Source organism: Anas acuta, chromosome 1, assembly GCF_963932015.1.
Source record: "Anas acuta chromosome 1, bAnaAcu1.1, whole genome shotgun sequence".
Classification (NCBI taxonomy): Eukaryota; Metazoa; Chordata; class Aves; order Anseriformes; family Anatidae; genus Anas; species Anas acuta.
In genome coordinates, this window is record NC_088979.1 from 29,083,255 (window position 1) to 29,102,044 (window position 18,790).

General features: G+C 38.6%; 1 protein-coding gene across 4 annotated transcripts in view; it reads left to right on the forward strand.

The window, feature by feature from the left end:
• Positions 1-7,224: 7,224 nt before the first annotated feature.
• Positions 7,225-18,790, forward strand: part of LOC137852726 (RCC1 and BTB domain-containing protein 2) — a 32,346-nt gene continuing 20,780 nt past the window's right edge. Inside the window, exons 1-4 of one of the 4 annotated variants that reach the window (XM_068674766.1) lie at positions 7,225-7,447; positions 10,172-10,236; positions 10,561-10,683; positions 16,190-16,253. In XM_068674766.1, coding sequence (XP_068530867.1) covers positions 16,212-16,253 — 42 coding nt within the window. In that variant the 5' untranslated portion in view covers positions 7,225-7,447; positions 10,172-10,236; positions 10,561-10,683; positions 16,190-16,211. Of the gene's footprint in view, positions 7,448-10,171; positions 10,237-10,560; positions 10,684-16,189; positions 16,380-18,790 lie in introns of those variants that run through there. The other 3 variants (XM_068674757.1, XM_068674773.1, XM_068674782.1) reach the window with 3 other exon arrangements.

The window sequence follows — 18,790 nt, forward strand, 5'->3', positions numbered from 1 at the left end:
GGGCAAAGCCTTAGTTAAACCCCATGAACTCATCATACACGGACACACAAGCTGAACACTTGACCTTAGAACATCCCGACTCTTTGTTAGCTGACTTCCTGGCAGATTTGACCTGTGCCAACTAGCACAGTTCAGGGATAGTGCATACCACGCACTGCTCCCAGTGGGCTCTGTGGTGAGCACTGCTCCAGTTCTGCTCCCTAAAGTCTACCTCAGCACTGTCTCAGAAGGCTTTGCACCTTCAAATACTACATACTTTCAGTAACTTGCCTTAATTTTATTTTTCTTGAAAAGCTGCAGAGAAGAAATCCCGTGTTGTGTTTTCATCATGTGTAGATGAAACTTTGAAACAAAAGCTAATAAACAGCCACATTCAAACACAATGAACTGAAAAGAAAAAAGAAAAAAACACTCAGACATAAGTAAGTGTTATATCTGAAGGCCACGGGATGTTTAACAACACAGAGCAGCTCCACAGCCAAGAGCTACGCAACATCAATTTGTCAGTCCGATCTGAAAGGAAATACAGCCTTAAATAATGTGGACATGAGCTAGGCTATGCCAGGAGGCTTCAGGGCCAAAGTGTGTGTCCTGGCCACCTACCAGTTAGTACAGGCATAGCCAAATGTGCTTCTGATTTTTGTGTGAAGGAGAATCAGAATCAGCTGTATTGAAGTGATACCGCCTGTCTCTTATCACTAAAGTAACCAGGTAACTCCAAAGATGGCAAAAGTGGTTCTGTTGATGGAAAACATGATATTTTGATAGAGTACATTTTAAAATATCATCTCATTTTAATATTAGTTTGCAAGGATGATGCTTTGAAGCTGTTTAGAAAGTGCCAAAATTCTTCTGATACCCTTCCAAGACAATTCAAGTCCAAGTTAGCACTGAACTATTAGACTCTCCATGAAGTCCCACCTTCTAATCAAAAACTGCTTTAGGAGCTAACTGCAACCACAGCAAATAATGCTTTATTTGAAATATGGAGAAACCTCCACCCTGCTGGGAATTCCCAGTTCCCAGAATGTCCCACGTGTGTTGCTATTTTATTTATTGTTACAGGCAAAGTTTAAATGATGGGAAATGGACAATATAAATTCTCACATCGCATTATAACCACGTCTGCTTTATTGAAACCTTTGTTTGACAGGATGAGCACACTTAGCCAGATCATATATGTGTGTTAATTATAGTAAGGAAGACAACAAAATGACAATAGTTACAGCAAATCCTACCAAGAGGAAATGGTTATCCAGCTGAGATACAATGTTTATCAGGAAACTTTGCTACACTATCCAAAACATTTCCTGTCTGTGACATTTTTTTTGTGGGAAAAAGAAAGTTGGTGGTGCTAGAAATAGAATTTTTGCAAGGAATTAAATAACAGTGCTATAGAAAATCATAGCAGTCACACTTCTGTTTTGCGTCCTGTTTTCTTCTTTGTATAAACTATGATGTAACATACAAAGAAACCCACCTTCAGAATTAACATGGGCATTCATTAAACATGAACAAGTTGATAGCCATGAACTTCAAACATCAAAAAATCATTTAAAGCAATTTTACCTATGTAATATCTAAGCATGGTAATCATGCAGGTAGCAAAGCCCTGTCCTTTCTCTCATTGACGCTGATGGTAATGTGTTATTTATGTTGGTATATTTGGAAAGGATGAAGTAAACTGAAAAACAGCACTGATGAAGATGCCAACAGAGCTATACTCAAAGTAAAGAGGAACCAGGGATTAAGTATTGAAATGTTTATTCAAAATGAAAATAATGAAGAATTATATTTCCCTAATCGTGATTTTTTTTTTTTTCCAAAACAAGGAAAACCTGATTTGTTTAAAACATAATAATCAACTGACTTTTCGACATGAGCAAAGATTTGCCAGGACAAACCTAGTAAGACATCACTGAACATGGAACTTCATGGAACTTCTTTCTAGACTTGTTGCTCTATCAGCTGTTGGAAGATTCACTGATAGTTTGTCATTCCATTTTTAAAAGATCCCAACCCCCCAAAAAAAGAATAGTGGATGGCAATGGATTTTTAAAGGGAATTCAGCTACCAAAAGTACTCAAGTATTGTGAATAATTGGGTTACTGTGAAGTAATCTTTTTATTACCTATATGAAAGAGATTTTGCTTTAATTAAAACCAGCTATTTGTTCGTATTTTAAATACAGGTTGTTTTCCAGTAAATGGAACTAATGACGGAGTCCTAGAAATGGAACAAAACTCAAAAGGTCATCTGTTTGACTATCAGTTTGACATCTGTTTGATTATCATCAGCTGAACTAGGATCAACAGAAATTATTTTATTCTGATATACAATCTCTAATGATAGAAACTGTACAACTTCACCAGGCAATCTATACCCAACTTCCTTATTAGTACTCAGAGTATTTTTCCCTACTGCCAAAGCAAAATCATCTCCTTTATTTCAAATTTTCTCCTGATCACACAGAACAAACAAATAAATCCCCTTCCTCTTTACAATAAAATTTCATTCTTAAAACTGTTACTTCATTTTCCCTCAGTCCTTCCTTCTTCAGTTTAAAAAGCCCTATTCATTCAGTTCTTCCCCAAGCCTGTTTTAAATGTTCACTGAGTTTAACTTGCATTGAACTAGTTAGTTGTTTCACAAATTTCTTGAAAAACAGCTTTCTGCAACTGTTCCACAACTTTCCTGAGCTCCCATAACAAGGAGCTGATAACAATTTTACTTTGAATCTTTCTCAATACCAAGAAAAGGGCAAGGTTTCTTTTCCGACAAAAACAAACAACAACAAAAGCAAACAAACAACAAAAAAGGCTAGCACTACTAATTTTTTACTATTAACATATTTGCTATTTTTATTTTAGTTTATGGCAGTAGAGTATTCAAAAAAACTACAGGGCAAGTAGCAGTGAACAAAGCAGGGCAGGACTCAGATAATGCAATTAGAGTTTTAAGGATTGCTAGGATCTTGGTCAATTTGAGAAGAGAAACATTAAAAAGCAAAACAGTCAAGATAAAGCTACTTAACCACAGTAAACCATTTTGTTACAGCAAAACGACTTGCTGTATTGATCTTCTGTGACTATAAGTAGTCTTTGGTCATTGGTGTCAACTTCTCCAATTAAAGGTATTATTGAGGCATAGGACAAATTCAGGCATAGGATAAATTTATTAGTCCAGAAACAGACAGAAACTAAATTGTCTTCTTCAAGATGTGAAATCCAAATCCGATCAATATCTCTGCTTCAAATAAACTGTTTGAGTTGCTCAAGTGGCCACATGTCTATATCCTGTGGGAGGAGTTCTGGAATGGCTTAAAGTATTTGCAAGTCCATAAAAAATCACGACAGGAGACTGATTGATTTTCTACTGTTACTGTAAAGTTATCTCCAGAAAACAGAATGAAAAAATCTGTTTTCCATCTACCTGCTGTCAGAAGCAAGAAAATTGACAGTGAGAACCAGCCTAACTACCAGACAGACAGTTAAGGGGAAATTGGCATTACATTTGAAGTGGATTTGATGACCTAACTTCTTGGTAATTAAGTGAAATTCCTAATACCTTTAGATAATACGAACATAAGAATATAGGGTTAGTATCTAATGTTTATTTGAAAATGAGCGAAATTTGGAGGAAAATTAACACAGCATTTTGCTACTGACTCCACCGACGCCAAGATTTCTTTCTACAATGATAAAAGAGTCGTTTAGGAGATGTCTGTCAGAGATAGCTGAGTCCAGTGGCTCAGCAAATGTGAGGGCACTGCAGCTCCATGCCCCGAGGTTCAGGCAGTAGCAAGGCTGAGTACGTGCTTACAAGGCACACCAAAACACACAACACACACACAGGGCCGACCACACAGATGAACAGAGAGCAGTGCCTTACCAGCTCCAGCACTCACACAAACGTGAATGGTATAAATTGCTCCATCCTGTTCCTCTCCTCTCTCAGATCAAGGTTGAAGACTGTGCAGATGTATACACACAGGTCTACATGGACATTCAGCCCATCCGTAGCTGGTTCCAGATCTGTTCTCCTCGGTTGCTGGTACCTGGGCATACAAGTCCCCAAGGTTCATGGTCTGCTGGTATTTAGATCTGTTCTTGCTGGTGGTTGGCTCAGACCAATGGGCCCTCAGTGAGGCAACTTGGGGATCTCCCATCCCTACATGGAGCCCTCAGACCTATGGTCCCTACGATAGGTAGCTCCCAGATCTCTTATCCTACTTGCAGGCTACTTGGGCTTGAAGAACTCTACCAAATTACACAGTCATGCACACACACAAAGGATTGAAGCTCCCTAGGGAAATGTAGCACAGTCCCAGTCTCTCCAATTGCTGACCCACGGACCTATGGTTTATGCAATATATATGGTTTATATGATAAATATGATTTATCACTTTCAACAAGTTTGCCTAACTTTTCTTGCAAGGGCCCCTTACCTTCCTGCCCTGATGCTCCTTACCACAGCAATGCCTTCTCCTTGCTTATGCGAGACCATGATGCCGACTTCTTGTGACTCTTGAGGAACACTGAGTTTGGCTGCTGCTACCATCATCCCTAAACTCTTCAGGTAGGATGATCTCAGTGACAGACAGGATGATGCAAGGTCTTTACCAAGATAGCAGCTACTCCTTTGCAGAAGTCCAGACAAAACAGGACGCTTTTGGGACACTTACCTCTTTTTTAACTTGCTGTGTCTTCAGGTCTAACAAGTTTATATGAAAGCAGTCATAAAAATCGTAAACGTCCTCTAATCTTGCATCTGCTGACAGAATTTACCGGCCTATGGTTGCCTTGTACTCACTTGATTTTGCTTCCACAAAGGCTGACGCAGGCCTCTTGTGGAAATAACTGAGGACACCAGTAGCTTCCCCAATGTATGCGACTGAAAAGTCATCCCCAAAACCACAAGGCAGGTAATGGGAACCCTGTCACTGAGGTGGGAAGCGGGTTTTATTTTGACCTGAAAAGACTCCTAGTTTTCTCACTTCCTGCTGACAGGCTGTCGAAGAAGAAATACAACAAAAGTTTTACTAAACTATTTTATTTGGCGACTGTTCAGCAAAACAAGTCTCTACTACTGCCACTCCTGCCCAGTAATGCAGTAATGAACTTGCATCCTGAACATCAACTGGTGTACCGAACTGGTGCTTAAATATTGAAAAAATAAACAACTTCAGGCAGAAAACATAGTACTGAAGAAAAGTAACTGAAGTCCTGTGGGTTTGGAGTATGTTGGTGCTGGGACCAGTAAGGCTGTTCACTGACTTACAGGTGTTTACAATCTCTGCTACATTCTCATTTAATGTCTAATTATACTTTTACACTGTGCAAAATAATACCATCAAATTAAAAGTAGAATAAATGCCAGTTAATCAGAAAAGAAAACCAGGTCATCTTCCAAGAAGTATTATTCCAAAGACCAAATGGAAATGCAGAAATTCAGCTGGAAAACACATTAAGAAAGACAGATATGCAAAGCTTAAATTGCAGTGGACAATACTTTGCTATTTGGTAAATAGAAAATACAGTCCTGGTACATATAAAAAGAGTGTCTGTAAGATGAAACAGGGATGTAATTCCTTCCATTCAGCACTGTTGAGTTCTAAATCTGGCACTACACTTCGCAAATAAGAAAACCAAATTGGAAATGGCCCAAATGAAAGAAAGAAATTGAGACAGGTGTAGAACAACTGGCTTGTAAAGAAAGGCAGAAGTGACTTGATCAGGTTTTGATCTGAAGTAATCAATAAATGCAGACCACTTTCAGCATCAGACCTTTGTCCTCCATTTCTGATTTAAATTACTGCGGCTCTAATTTCTCCCCGTTGCTTTTTGTTATGTCTTCTTCCATTAAATTAAAACACCACTCAATACTTAATGTTTTCTCATTATAAGGAACCTATAAACTGCAATACAAATAATAAACTGGTTTTCATCTTTTAAGGCATCTTTTCATCACCTTTTAAGGCATCTCCCATTTTCAAACCATTGATCATCTCCATGCAACCTATCCCATTTTCAACTTCTCTGTCAAAATTTATAGTAGCTTTATGTGCAGTTTCCCACTAGGTGGTTTCTAATAATTACTGGAGGCAAATTTCCTTTTAACTTCTGTTTGCTCCACTTCGTATACATTCAGAAATGACGTTAGCATTTCTTACTTTCACACTTTCGGTTATTGTACACTGACCTCAATCTGTTAGCAAAATGTTTCAAATGCAGACTCTTTGTTTGCAGATTTGCTTCCAGATTTAAGGGCTTCACTGTATTAAACCCAATTTTGTTTGAATGGGTCAAGCACACCATCTGTTCCGGTAAGCGTGACAATTGCTTCTCCTAAAAATGTTTGTCTTTCTGCCAATCTGAAAATGATTAGCTTGTTACCATTGTCTGTTAGACTGACGTTATCAGGTATATTTTTACATTTACACACGCATCTGAGATCCGGCAACCTTTTTCCCCTGAAATGGCTTCAAGAAAACAGGAAACTGAGAAATGAACTTGGCAACAGACAATAAATTGTAATGTGTTTTACTGTGATCATTGCATTTTGCATAAAAAGATTATGAATTGTGATTGTGGTTGTCGTGATTCCCTCAAAAAAAAAAAAAAAAAAAAAAAAAAGAAAAAAAGATGCCCTGAGACGCTCCCCAGGTGATAAAGGAGTTTCATTTTTGTCAGAGCGCTAGCTCCTAAGCCACAGGGCTTTCTTCTTCTGAATAAGGTTCCCACAAGTGGAACCTAAGAATATTGTTGAATAAAACAGCAAAGGTCTCTGAACACACAACATAGCGAGGAAGCAGGGTATATCAAACTGAAGGTAGGAGATATGACCAATAAAAACAGGCATGCTACCTTCAGAAAACATTTAGGCTATCCTGCTGAGGGGGAGCTAAACTTTAAAGACATATGGGAAGAGAGATGTAGAGCTTAGGGATATGGTTTAGTGGGGACTGTTAGTGTTAGGTCAGAGGTTGGACTCGATGATCTTGAGGTCTCTTTCAACCTAGAAATTCTGTGATTCTGGGATTCTGTGATTTCTCTTGGAAAAACAATTCAAAAATTTATTGCGCATACAAATAGTATACCACGATGCTTGGTGTTCCCATAGTAGTCATGGTTTTGAACACGTCTCTCACTATGTGGCGTTGTCACACCTATTTAAGCCCAGACAACAGCCACATCGAGCACCCAGCTCTTCCCCAAAACCCTTAGGGAAGAGCCGGGCTGCGTTTCCTCAGCTCGGCGGCAGCCGCACTCCCAGCCCCGAGGGGCCGCTCCGGCTGCGGGAGGAGGATCCCGGGGAGGCGCTACCTCCCTTCCCTCCCCCTCCTGCCGGCTGAGGAGGCGCCTGAGAGCGGCTGCACCCTCCCCGGCCCCTCTGCAGGGAGGAGGAGGAGGAGGAAGAGGAGGAGGAGCCGCTGCCTGCGGGGAAGGTAAGCTATACGCAGCGAGCAGCCCGCCGCCCTTCCCTCTCCTCCCCATCCCGTCCCGGCCCCCGGGCAGAGCCGCCCCGCTGAGGCGAGCGGCGGTTGGGACCGGTACGCGGCGCCCCAACGGCCGCCCAACCCCGCCCCGCCTCAGCCGCCGCCGGGCATGGCGGGCGGGCGAGGGTGGGACGGGAAGGGCGGGCGCTGCGCCTCCCGCCCCGCGCCGGCATCTTGGGGCTGCCCGCTGAGGGCTTTTCCCTGCGAAATTCCACCGTGTTTCCTTCCACAGATGGATTTTTTCCCGTTGTTGAATTGTATTGTGGTTGAGAACTGAATAAAGGATGTTTACGGGAGATGTTGTGCGTCCTTGTGAGCTGGGGGGGTGAGCTGGTGGCTGGGTTTGGGGTGAAGGAATGGTGGAGGGTGTGAAAGGAGGTACAGGTAAAGGAAAAAATGAGAAATAATGATCCTGCTGCATGTGGGGTAAGGGAGAAATAGACGTGACAGAAAGATATTTGGTGGTAATGATGCGATGGGAAGTAAAGCAACAGGAAAGGGATAAAAAAGAATCAAGCTTATCATTGCTTTGATGGGAAAACATTATAGGAGCTTTTGCTGGTGTGTGCTATAGACCAGAAGAGCTGGGTTTTGATGAGGGTAGTGCTTACTGAGAGACAATATTAGGAATTTCATCATAGGTGGGCTTTTTTGTTAACATCATTTGTTAACATCATCTTCTTACACAGAACTGCTCTAAACTTGCTGAACAGGCACTGAATTGCCCATTTCTCCGTGTAAAAATTTCTGAGAAGTGCTTTCAATCCAGGATCCCATTTGTAGTTTGTTTAGCTATGTACTGTATGTCAATAATCAAAGGTTGAAATTCATGATCTCAGGAGGGCCAACCTTGAAAAATCAAGAGGGTTAGTTCGTGATGTCAGTTGCACTGAGTCCTGAGTGCCCTGAAAATAAAGAAGGAATTAAATTGTTTTATGCCAAAGATAAAGTTTATTTGGAATTAATATCCAAAAAAAAAAAAAAGGAAAAAAAAAGGTCTGCCAAACTGTTACTTATCTCAAAAAGAATGTTGTGGAATAAAGAATAGGAAAAGGTTGGATAAACAAAGCTGTAGGAAAAAGTGTGGTGATGAAGTGAAAATTGTGCAATGTAAGTTTGAGTTAGTTATAGGCAAGTGCTTTTAAAGGTTCTTTAATCATCTAAGTAAAAACAAAAACAGAAGTAAAACTTCTAGGTGATAAAGTTGAGGTAAAATAACCTCGGCCTCCCATTGCATGTGATGTCTTGCAATTTGGAGACTATTGCTGCAAGTAGATTTAATATTAGATGCTTAAGCTTACACTTTAAGGAATAACATTCTGTTTCTGACTTAGTCTTTAAGAGCTGAGAAACGTCCATCTGCTACGTCTAATCCCATGCTCTTGCCATTTTTGTTGGTCACTTACAGTTTCAGAAGACTTAAAGAAATACCCAAATGGACAGTTAGAGTCATTTACTCACCAAGAAATACCACTAATTTTTTTTTTCATATGCACATTTTATTTACTATCGTATGTCTCCAAACTGCAAATTATATCTTTTTATGCAGACAGCTATAATTATCAAAGTTTAAACAACCTGAATTCTTAGATCCAGGTATAGAATATCAATTATTTGTATCTATATTTAGATGATACTTTTATATTTACATGCTAGATGCATATACCTAGGCAAATTCTGACTTTGTATCAGGGAAGGATTTGGGTCTGCACCATCCTTCAGCCCTGCCTGGCCTTCTGTGCTGGGTTCATGGGAAACACTCTTGCAAGTACCCAGTGTTACAGGGAGGTCTAAGTACAGCCACCAGTTCATGCTGTGGTCGTGTTAGACATAGTCTTGAAAAAAAATCCACTCTTGGTGACCCAATGTGCAGAAAGACTGTGCTAAATCTAAGTGATGAGTGTAGAAGAGACCCAGATGTGGTTTAATAATGCTTATGGGCTTGTTTATTTATTTTGTTGTTGTTTTAATTAAGGCATAGAATGTTTTTAGAAGGTAGCTTTTATAAATTACAGCTTTTAGCTTAAATGGGGCTAGAAGGCATAAAAGGCCCTTCCTTGGACACATAAGGAACTGGTTATAGGTTAGAACTATAGCAGCTTTCCTCTTCAACAGATTGAGCAGGATACATATTTACTGCATTATTTTGCATTAATTTGCTATGCTACGTGGTTGATATCTTTATTAAAGTTATTTTAAAACCAAATCTTCAGAATACTTTCATTTCCCTAAAGCTGGTTTCCTTTAACTCTCAAGAAGGAATGTCAAAATGAAAAATCAATATAGGTTTCAATTCTACCAAAACGGTTATATGGTAAATTAAATGCAGTGTTTTAAATGGACAAGACCTAATAATTGCATCCGTTGTTGATATTTTATTAGGTTTGTCTCTGTATGGATTACAGGAACTGAAGAGTGTTCAGAGTTTGTCTAGAAATTTGGCAAAGAGAAAGAGCTTTTCATGTTAGTTTTCTGAAAATCTGGAATAATTCACATTAAAAAAGCGAATATTTTTCTTTGACATCTCGGGTTAGATTTAGCTTATATTAGATTTAGATACAGGGATAACATCCTGTTCCCAAGAAACTGTGTAACAAATTGTTTGATTATTTTAATATACTTAAAAGATTTGGAGATAATGCTCATTATATATATTTTTTTCTTTTAATGCAGAAGTAAACCACTAATTACATGAAAATGGCTCCAGCATCCTCCTATAATGGTTTTCAGCATTAAAGGTAGTTTGTGCATTCATTTTCCATTATCTGAAACATTTGATTGCCTTCAAAAGGTATTTTTGCTCTTGTATAAAAGAGTGAAAGTACTTTAATTCAAAAATATTTTGTGATCAACACCTTTTAATCAGTTTTTTTTAGCTGCCGACCTTGAGATTTCAACATAGATTTGCTGAAGACTATTTTCTATTCTTTGTACTTCTTTTTGTTGGTTTGTTGTATATTTTCTGTTCCTTAATAGGTTTTAGTTGTTTCATTCAAATCTTTATTTTTTTTTCCAGTCAAGTAGATGGATACCCAAAGCTTTCAAATTATTTTTTTTTTCAGGGTGACTGCAGGGTTTGTGGCATGGAGAAAAGAATTTGAGATTTGTTTCTTCTGCTTTAAGCGTTTTCCCTCTGGTAGATGACGATGCATTTTTCCAGTCAGCTCCACTCTTGCTGCTCCCTGGTAAACAATACACCATTCTACAGCAATGACGATGAGGGACAACAGTTCTGAGGGGGGGGGAAAAACAGAATAGGGATGGGAGAAATAAAGATGCTTAATATGGGCAGTGTGTCTTACCATCTGTTTTTTATAGGACTTACAAAAGTCCTATTGAATTTATAAAAATCAAATTAATCGCATTTTCTTCCTAACCAAAAGTTCCAAGGTTTGGTGTTTTTTTTTTTTTTTTTTTTTTTTTTTTTTTTTTTTTTTATGGAGGTGAGGGGAAGGTGTCCCAGGAATCCTCATATGATTTTTCAGAGCAATTTTGTCACTTAGGGCAGAAATTTCGCACCAGATCCTGACACTTATTTTTAAACCATCGAAGAGTTGAAAGGTCATGTCGTTTGTTTTCTTTCCTACCTTCTCACTTGTTTCAAAACATTTTTCCCTGATCTATTTGTTCTTTACCACCATGGTAGTAAAGCTGAATTGATGGGTTATAAAATGGTATTCACAGTAACTTCTTTTGGTGTGTCCATGTTCCCTTGTTTTATGTTGTTTATATCTTATCCTACACTGCCTTCATTTATCTCAATTAATTTATTTTGGGGGATGATGAAATTACTGGGGGGGGGAGAAAAAAAGGCCTTTGCATACAGATTTCAACCATCTAGCTCCAGTACTCCAGTAAATCTTTCAGAATGTAAATGGGGCACCCAGCATAAGAAGGACATGGATCTATTTGAGTGAGTCCAGAGGAGGGCCACGAGGGTGATCAGAGGGCTGGAGCACCTCTCCTACAAAAACAGGCTGAGGGAGTTGGGGTTGTTCAGCCTGGAGAAGAGAAGGCTTCGGGAGACCTTACAGCAGCCTTCCAGTGCCTAAAGGGGCCTACAGGAAAGCTGGGGAGGGACTCTGTCAGGGGGTGTAGGGATAGGACAAGGGGGGAATGGCTTTAAACTAAAAGAGGGGAAGATTTAGATTAGATATTTAGAAGAAATCCTTTACTATGAGGGTGGTGAGGCCCTGGCACAGGCTGCCCAGAGAAGCTGTGGCTGCCCCATCCCTGGAGGTGCTCAAGGCCAGGCTGGATGGGGCTTTGGGCAACCTGGGCTGGTGGGAGGTGTCCCTGCCCATGGCAGGGGGCTGGGACTGGGTGGGCTTTGAGGTCCCTTCCAACCCAAACTATTCTGTCAGTCTCTGCTAATTTCAGTGGGGTCATGCTGGATCCAACAGGTAGAACTGATTATCATTCTAAAAGAGAGGTGGCATCTGACAAGATGGTTTTAGCTGAAGCTTTGGTTCTGCAGAGTGAGACAATAAGGCTGTCTTATTTTAATTAGATTTCTGTAGCAGTTTATTTTAATTAGAAATTTCTGAAGTAGTTACCTACTTCACAAGGTCAAGGATGTCAGTCTTTCCCGCTCTACTCTGCGCTGGTGCGGCCCTACCTCGAGTACTGTGTGCAGTTCTGGGCACCACAGTATAAAAAGGACATGAAACTGTTGGAGAGTGTCCAGAGGAGGGCTACGAAGATGGTGAAAGGCCTGGAGGGGAAGACGTACGAGGAACGGCTGAGGGCACTGGGCCTGTTCAGCCTGGAGAAGAGGAGGCTGAGGGGAGACCTCATCGCAGTCTACAACTTCCTCGTAAGGGGGTGTCGAGAGGCAGGAGACCTTTTCTCCATTAACACCAGTGACAGGACCCACGGGAACGGGGTTAAGCTGAGGCAGGGGAAGTTTAGGCTTGACGTCAGGAGGGAGTTCTTCACAGAGAGGGTGGTTGCACACTGGAACAGGCTCCCCAGGGAAGTGGTCACTGCACCGAGCCTGACTGAATTTAAGAAGAGATTGGACTGTGCACTTAGTCACATGGTCTGAACTTTTGGGTAGACCTGTGCGGTGTCAAGAGTTGGACTTGATGATCCTTAAGGGTCCCTTCCAACTCAGGATATTCTATGATTCTATGATGTCAGTCTTTCAGACTGTCAAGACTGCAGTCGTTCGGAGGTTCTTGGATTCAGCCTCTAAATTGCATGTACTTTACTCTTGAAATTAGTAGGCAGCCAGTGAAGCTTGCATCAGAAGCCAAGAAGTCACAGGATGGTGTCAAGAAGCAAGTAGGGAATGAGAAAAGAGCGTGCTTTCGTTGGAGATAGCAGCTCTTCAAACAACCACTTACTGTTTTCCAGGGTCTGCAGTTCTTTGGTAATGGAAAACGCTGCATCAGTGGAGGAGTAAATGAAGGTCTGAGTTCTGTCAGTTTATGGTCAGCACCAGACAGGGTAGTGACATTTCAGTGTTTGTACGTGAAGAAGGATGATAATTTTGAAAATAGTCTCACGTCTTCCTGGAAAGGGAATGTAACCTCTTCAGTGGCAATAGCTGTCAATAATATTACTGTTCTGTCCTCTTCTGCAAGATCACTCGAACAATTTAGCATCATTTCATGCCTTTTCCTGCATGTGGCTGCTGAGAAATCAACACGATCAGGCAAGGTTAGGTCCTTTTCCTAAAGGAAAGCAAGTCCTTTTTTTCTGTGACTTTTTCCTTCTACTCTTTCCAAGGCCTTTGGTTAGAGTTATTGAGGTAAGAAGCTCTAGACAGACCTTTGATTCAGCAGATGAGATTCAGAAATACTGAAGTTAAGAGTGAGGAAATGCGAAGTGGAGTTCTGGCAAGGAAAAAAAAAATGTTTGCTTGCCAAGTTCCTAGAGAGAGAATCTACAAGAATATTTACATTCAAATGAGTTAGGGAACCTGTATAAATATTTAGGATTAAATGGTCTGGTTAGACTCTTAATAGAGCTTAGCTAATAGAACCAGCATTTGTGTTCCTTAACTTCATCTTATCTATACCACAGAGGCATACGTAGTCTGCCCACATACCATGGCTGGAGTAAATCCAGAGTCAGAACTTACAAATTGCACAAGTTGACTCAGGCTGCCAGAGTACGCTGTCCAGATTCTCAAATTGGACTTGGATTCCAGATAAGAGATTTATCAAAGTTCAATGTGAATACTTTTAAAACACCGTGTACTTCCTCAGAAAATGGACACTTACTATGAGGTTTCTTCTTTAAGATTTTCGTGTTAGATTTTTTTTTTGAAAAAACAGTGAATATATATATATAAAGTTTTAATGCATGAGAAATAGTTCTTGCTTACCTGTTTACTTTTGAAAGTAACTTGCTTTTTTTTTAGTTAGTAATGACTAACTATTCTAAGATAAGGTTTTTCAGCAATTATATGCATATTTCAAGATTTTGTAGATTAACAGCCCTGAAAACTTGTCTCAAATAGCTCTGACTGTATTTTTCTTCTGTAAAGTGCATAAATATGAAGGTTTTGTTCTTCAAACATTTGATGCAAATACTTGTTTTCCTTTGCTTCACAGTACATCCAATGGTAATTTTTCTGAAGGAAAAATTCCTAAGAGTAAGCAAACATGAATCATTGCTAGTATGTTAGAGGTACTCAGATAAGAATGATTGTTATGTATGCATAACGATTTAATATATTTTCTTTGTCTTTCTTTGTTTTCAGGATCTAATAGTTAATATATACTCTTAAATGAATTACAGGTGTTTACAAAGAACACCTTTGCAGATGCAAACATTTGACAATCAATATGTACTTGTATTACAACAAATGAATTTGAATAAAAAAATAAATGGGTATCATCTGAAGCATCCTATGTACTGATACCCTATGTAGGACAGATCAGAAATAAAGTGCCTATGCTTGCAGAATGGTTTGAAGAATGGAGTTGCAGGGTAGTTTTCTCATGTTTAAGATAAAACATCACTTTTGAATTGTGAGGACGTGTAAGCGACCTCTATTCTTGCAAAAAGTTAGTTCAAAACTCTTGGTATGTTTCTGAGACTCTGACAAAGTAGCGGGCTGGAGATCCTTTCGTTAGGTTACTGAATGGTCCGTACTGATGTATCTTTGTTTATACTAGCAGGTAACCTGCTTTTAACATCAACCTATGTGCTTTTGCCTAAACAGAAGAAATGGAAGTAAAATATTAGAACTTGAAGAATGATGAGTATCAGTTGTGTATCAGATGGCTTGCAGAAGAGAGACAGAATCCTGCGTTCACTTACATTCAAAAATTCATAGTTAATAGTTAAGCTCTTGGAAAACCTGTCAGCCATGTAGGCTAAGGGTGGCGAAGAAGTGGATTACACATATCAGCGTTGACAGGCAGTGTTGAAAATTGAAGCTGCAAAATTTTGCATGGCCTTGATAGTCAGTTCCACTCTTAACACTGCTGCCGTGGTTGACATTAAGCATTTCAGAACTGCCGTTTGGGAACACAACCCTGCTCTGGTCATGCAAAAGGCCTTAATTCGGCAGGTTGTTTCTAGTTTCAGTAGAGATTTTTTCTTTATTCAGTGAATTAAATCATATTTGTTAAATCCTTAAAACCGATAATATTTAAATCCTATGAATTTCATATATTCTACATCTTTGGGCTTGGTCTTACAGCGTGAAGGCTTCCACAAGAGACATGTTTAGCAGTACATTACATAGTTTTATAAAGCTACATTTGGTACTTCTTTTAAAGTGCAGAAGTCTTCTGAAAAATAGCTAAATAAAGTGGTGGATTCTTGTTTATTGCGTGTTATTGTGTTTCTAATCAGAATTTTCCAGACATTTTGTTTTCAGTGAAATGTAAACAGATTTTTTAGCATTGGCTGAATCGCTGCCCCTCCGAGAAAATGACATTTACCACTTTCCAACTTGCTGAGCAAAAGAAGCCTGCACAGCTTCAAAGCTGCTTCGTGATTTGTGCAGTTTTACTGGAAATGGAGCTGCATGGCTTTATGTTAGGGAATTATTTAGGGATAGCAGGGGCATGCATATTCATGTGGGAAGAAACATCTGATCTGGAAATTGTTTCTACTGATGATGCACACCACAGAAAGCATGCAGCTCTTTTACAGAGCTGGCAGTATTTTCTGAAACAAAGTGGATATTCTAACAATGCTCAGTAAAACCTGAAAAGCCCCAAATGTTTATTTCTAACACTGCTTTTCAAAATGGGACTGGAATAAGAACATTTGAAGGCTTATGCCAGAAATGGAAAGCTTTGTCCAGTGTGCTTTTTCTATTTTTTTTTTTTTTGAAAGAAATGTCTTGAAAAATTACATCAGCAAGGTTCTAAATCTATTTTTACTACAATAAAAAAAATTTATTGTATTGTATATTGAGTATTGTGTTTATTAAAACCTTTTCCTTTCTCATAACTGACTAATTGTACTACTTATTTAAAAAAAAAAAAAAGTCCAAAAATTCCTATTTAGGTAAGAATACAAAATAATGTAGAAGAGTAGAGTCCATTTCACTGATCACTGTGCGGTTAAATATAAAAACAAAATTGTCTGAGCTTCATGATTTTTGTTTTCTCACCCAATACAGGCAAATAGTTCTGGCTTAATATGAAGTGTGTATAGTTCTATAAAGTATTTTTGCAGCAATGTGATATCCTGATTTTAACCACTATTCTCTCTCTGCAGGTGGACACAGGTGCAAATCCGTATGGAGGATGAAACTCCTCCTTCTCAAGAAGTCAGTGTCAAGGTCAGAGTGTGACTTTGTGTTACGAATTTCATACTGCTCTGCTCAAGAGGATTAAGCTGGCTTCATTTAGCACTAACTTAGTACATGCTGGTAGTTTTCAAGATAAACATAAAACCAAAACTCCAGGTATAAAATGATAGTTGGAAAAGAAACGCTACTTATGTGATCCACAAATTGTTAGAAGCACAATGTATTCATTTGATGTGGGTTGAATTGCTCCATTGTCTTGCAGCATTGGTATAATTTAGAATTAAGTTCTAAAGTTACTCATTTCAGCTTAATTTTTCAACAAGATGTACTCGTAAGAATTAACTTTTGTAGCATAATATGATGAAAAAACTCCATCCCGTTTTCCTCTTTCTTTTCCTTTGAAAACCCTGCATGTAAAATTTCATGAAACATATCATTTAGGTTTTGAGCTTAATGATAGCGCCTTGTTAAGGTGATCTGCATGACAGAACTGAATACCCAGCTTTTAGACTGATTGCTGAGGTCAAATGAAGTTTTAGGAGTCCTTGAGATATAGCTGATACACCTTTGTGATAGGTACCTGTGTAATATGAAATCTCAAATTCTTGTCTAGCTCTGTCTGTCATGAACCTGTGCAATATAATGAGGGAGCTAATCACTGATGGGACACAAATACTGCAGGCTGGTACTTCAAGGTGTCTTTTTTGGGGGGAAAAAAAATATGATGGAAAGTGAGGGAGGGGGGAAAATGTTAAAAAGTGAAAGAATGTCTCTTAGTAAATTGGATGAGATTAGTGATTTGAGAGACAGGATTTAGATTATGTTTTAGTCTGACAAAGTCTGTTAATAATTCTTCTGTTTAAGAAAAAAAAAAAAAGTACTGTAAGTATTTTTCCTGGGTGCTTTTTATAGTACGTTTTTCAGAGTATGATTTTAATGCTAAGAAATGCTACTTTTTTGTTTGTTTGTTTGTTTTGTGTTTTTTTTCGTTTGTTTTTGTAACCCATTAATTATGAGAGTAGGACAGGAGTTCTTTGTAGAAAGAGATTACACAAAAAAACTTTATAAGATGAATGGGTGCTCATTCATCTGCTGTGTGCTTGGAATTGATAGCCAACATTTTAAAGAAACCAGTATCTTATTTTGGTGGAGCATTGGTAAGGGCATCTACAATTGAAGGGCACCTTGAGCAAAAGTGGGATGCAGTTTTGTTAATGCAATTGACAGACTAGTCTGTGATGCTTTTGCTTCTCATCATCATACTTAATAAGTCCCTAAAATCTTCCATAAAATTCATGCTAACCTCTTGACATGAAACAAACTGTTCTGTGAAAAGCAGATTTATGAGTCCTGATTTTAGATGGATACATACCCTTCATCTCTTACAATTTTGCTACGTGTCATGGAAGACAGCGTTTCCTAAACTGGCTTGGCCCTACTTACTTGCTGACTTACTTCATCATGTACGGGTGTGATTCTCCAGTTGCCTACTGCCAAATGGATTGTGTAACAGCTGAATCTTACTTCCCTTTCACTTGCAAATTTGGCTGAAAATGGTCACTGAATCTAGTTATTTGGTGTGAGGGAATGGGGAAATAGCTACTGTCATCAAGACCACAGCTTTTTTTAATGGAACGTGACCAACCCTCCTCGTTCCTCAGAAGTATATTTGTTTAGAGATTGAAATTCACAATTTATTTAGGGATTTATCTCTAGTTTCAAGCGTTTTATCTGTGCTTCTGTGAACATTTTTTCATAGTAAGTGATATTAGTCAAAAAAGCAATATCCCTAAGACTGACATAGGTGACTCTAAACTGGAATTTATTCACATTGCTGCTTCAGTCAGAGGTTTAAAAAAAAAAAAAAAAGTATTCTGTGACAGTTCATTTTGTGGGTCTGCTGCTTCCTAGGTGTAAGCAAATCATGCAGTCGTTGCTGTTATGTGGTGAACTACATAATGCCATGATAGGCAAAATCTGTTCTTACTTAGCTTCAGAGCTGGCAATTAATAATGCTTTTCTTCACACCCAGAACTTATTCTAATTTTAGTAAAGAAACTTTGATGAGTGTTCTGTGCAAAAGTTGCAGCTAAATTTCGATCCTGTAACATTTTTTTGATTTATGCTATACTAAAGCAGGAGAAATGTAGAGTGAGACTCAGACATTAACTTGACTAATTTTAATGTCTGGAGAGAGCTTTTTTTTTTTCTTTTCCTTTGACAAGAAACTTGTTACTTCTCCTTGACCGTGCTAGGGAATGTTCAATTATCTTTTTTCTTTTATTATGCATTTACTTACAAATAAAAATATTCTTAGAAAGTTCCCAAAGATTCAATAATTGTTGAAAGAAGACTGTTTCAGAAGTGAAAAATAAAGGAAAGAGTTTCTCAAGTTTTCTCAGGTTTCCATTTTTAATACATGAAAATAAATGTGTATATTTATTAAATATAAGTATATTCTTGGGCAGTTCTTACATGTCTTTTTCTTTTTTCCTCTTAACAATAATTATAGCATCAGAGGAAAAAACACATTATTTTCAATTTTTGGATGTAAACTTCACACCTTG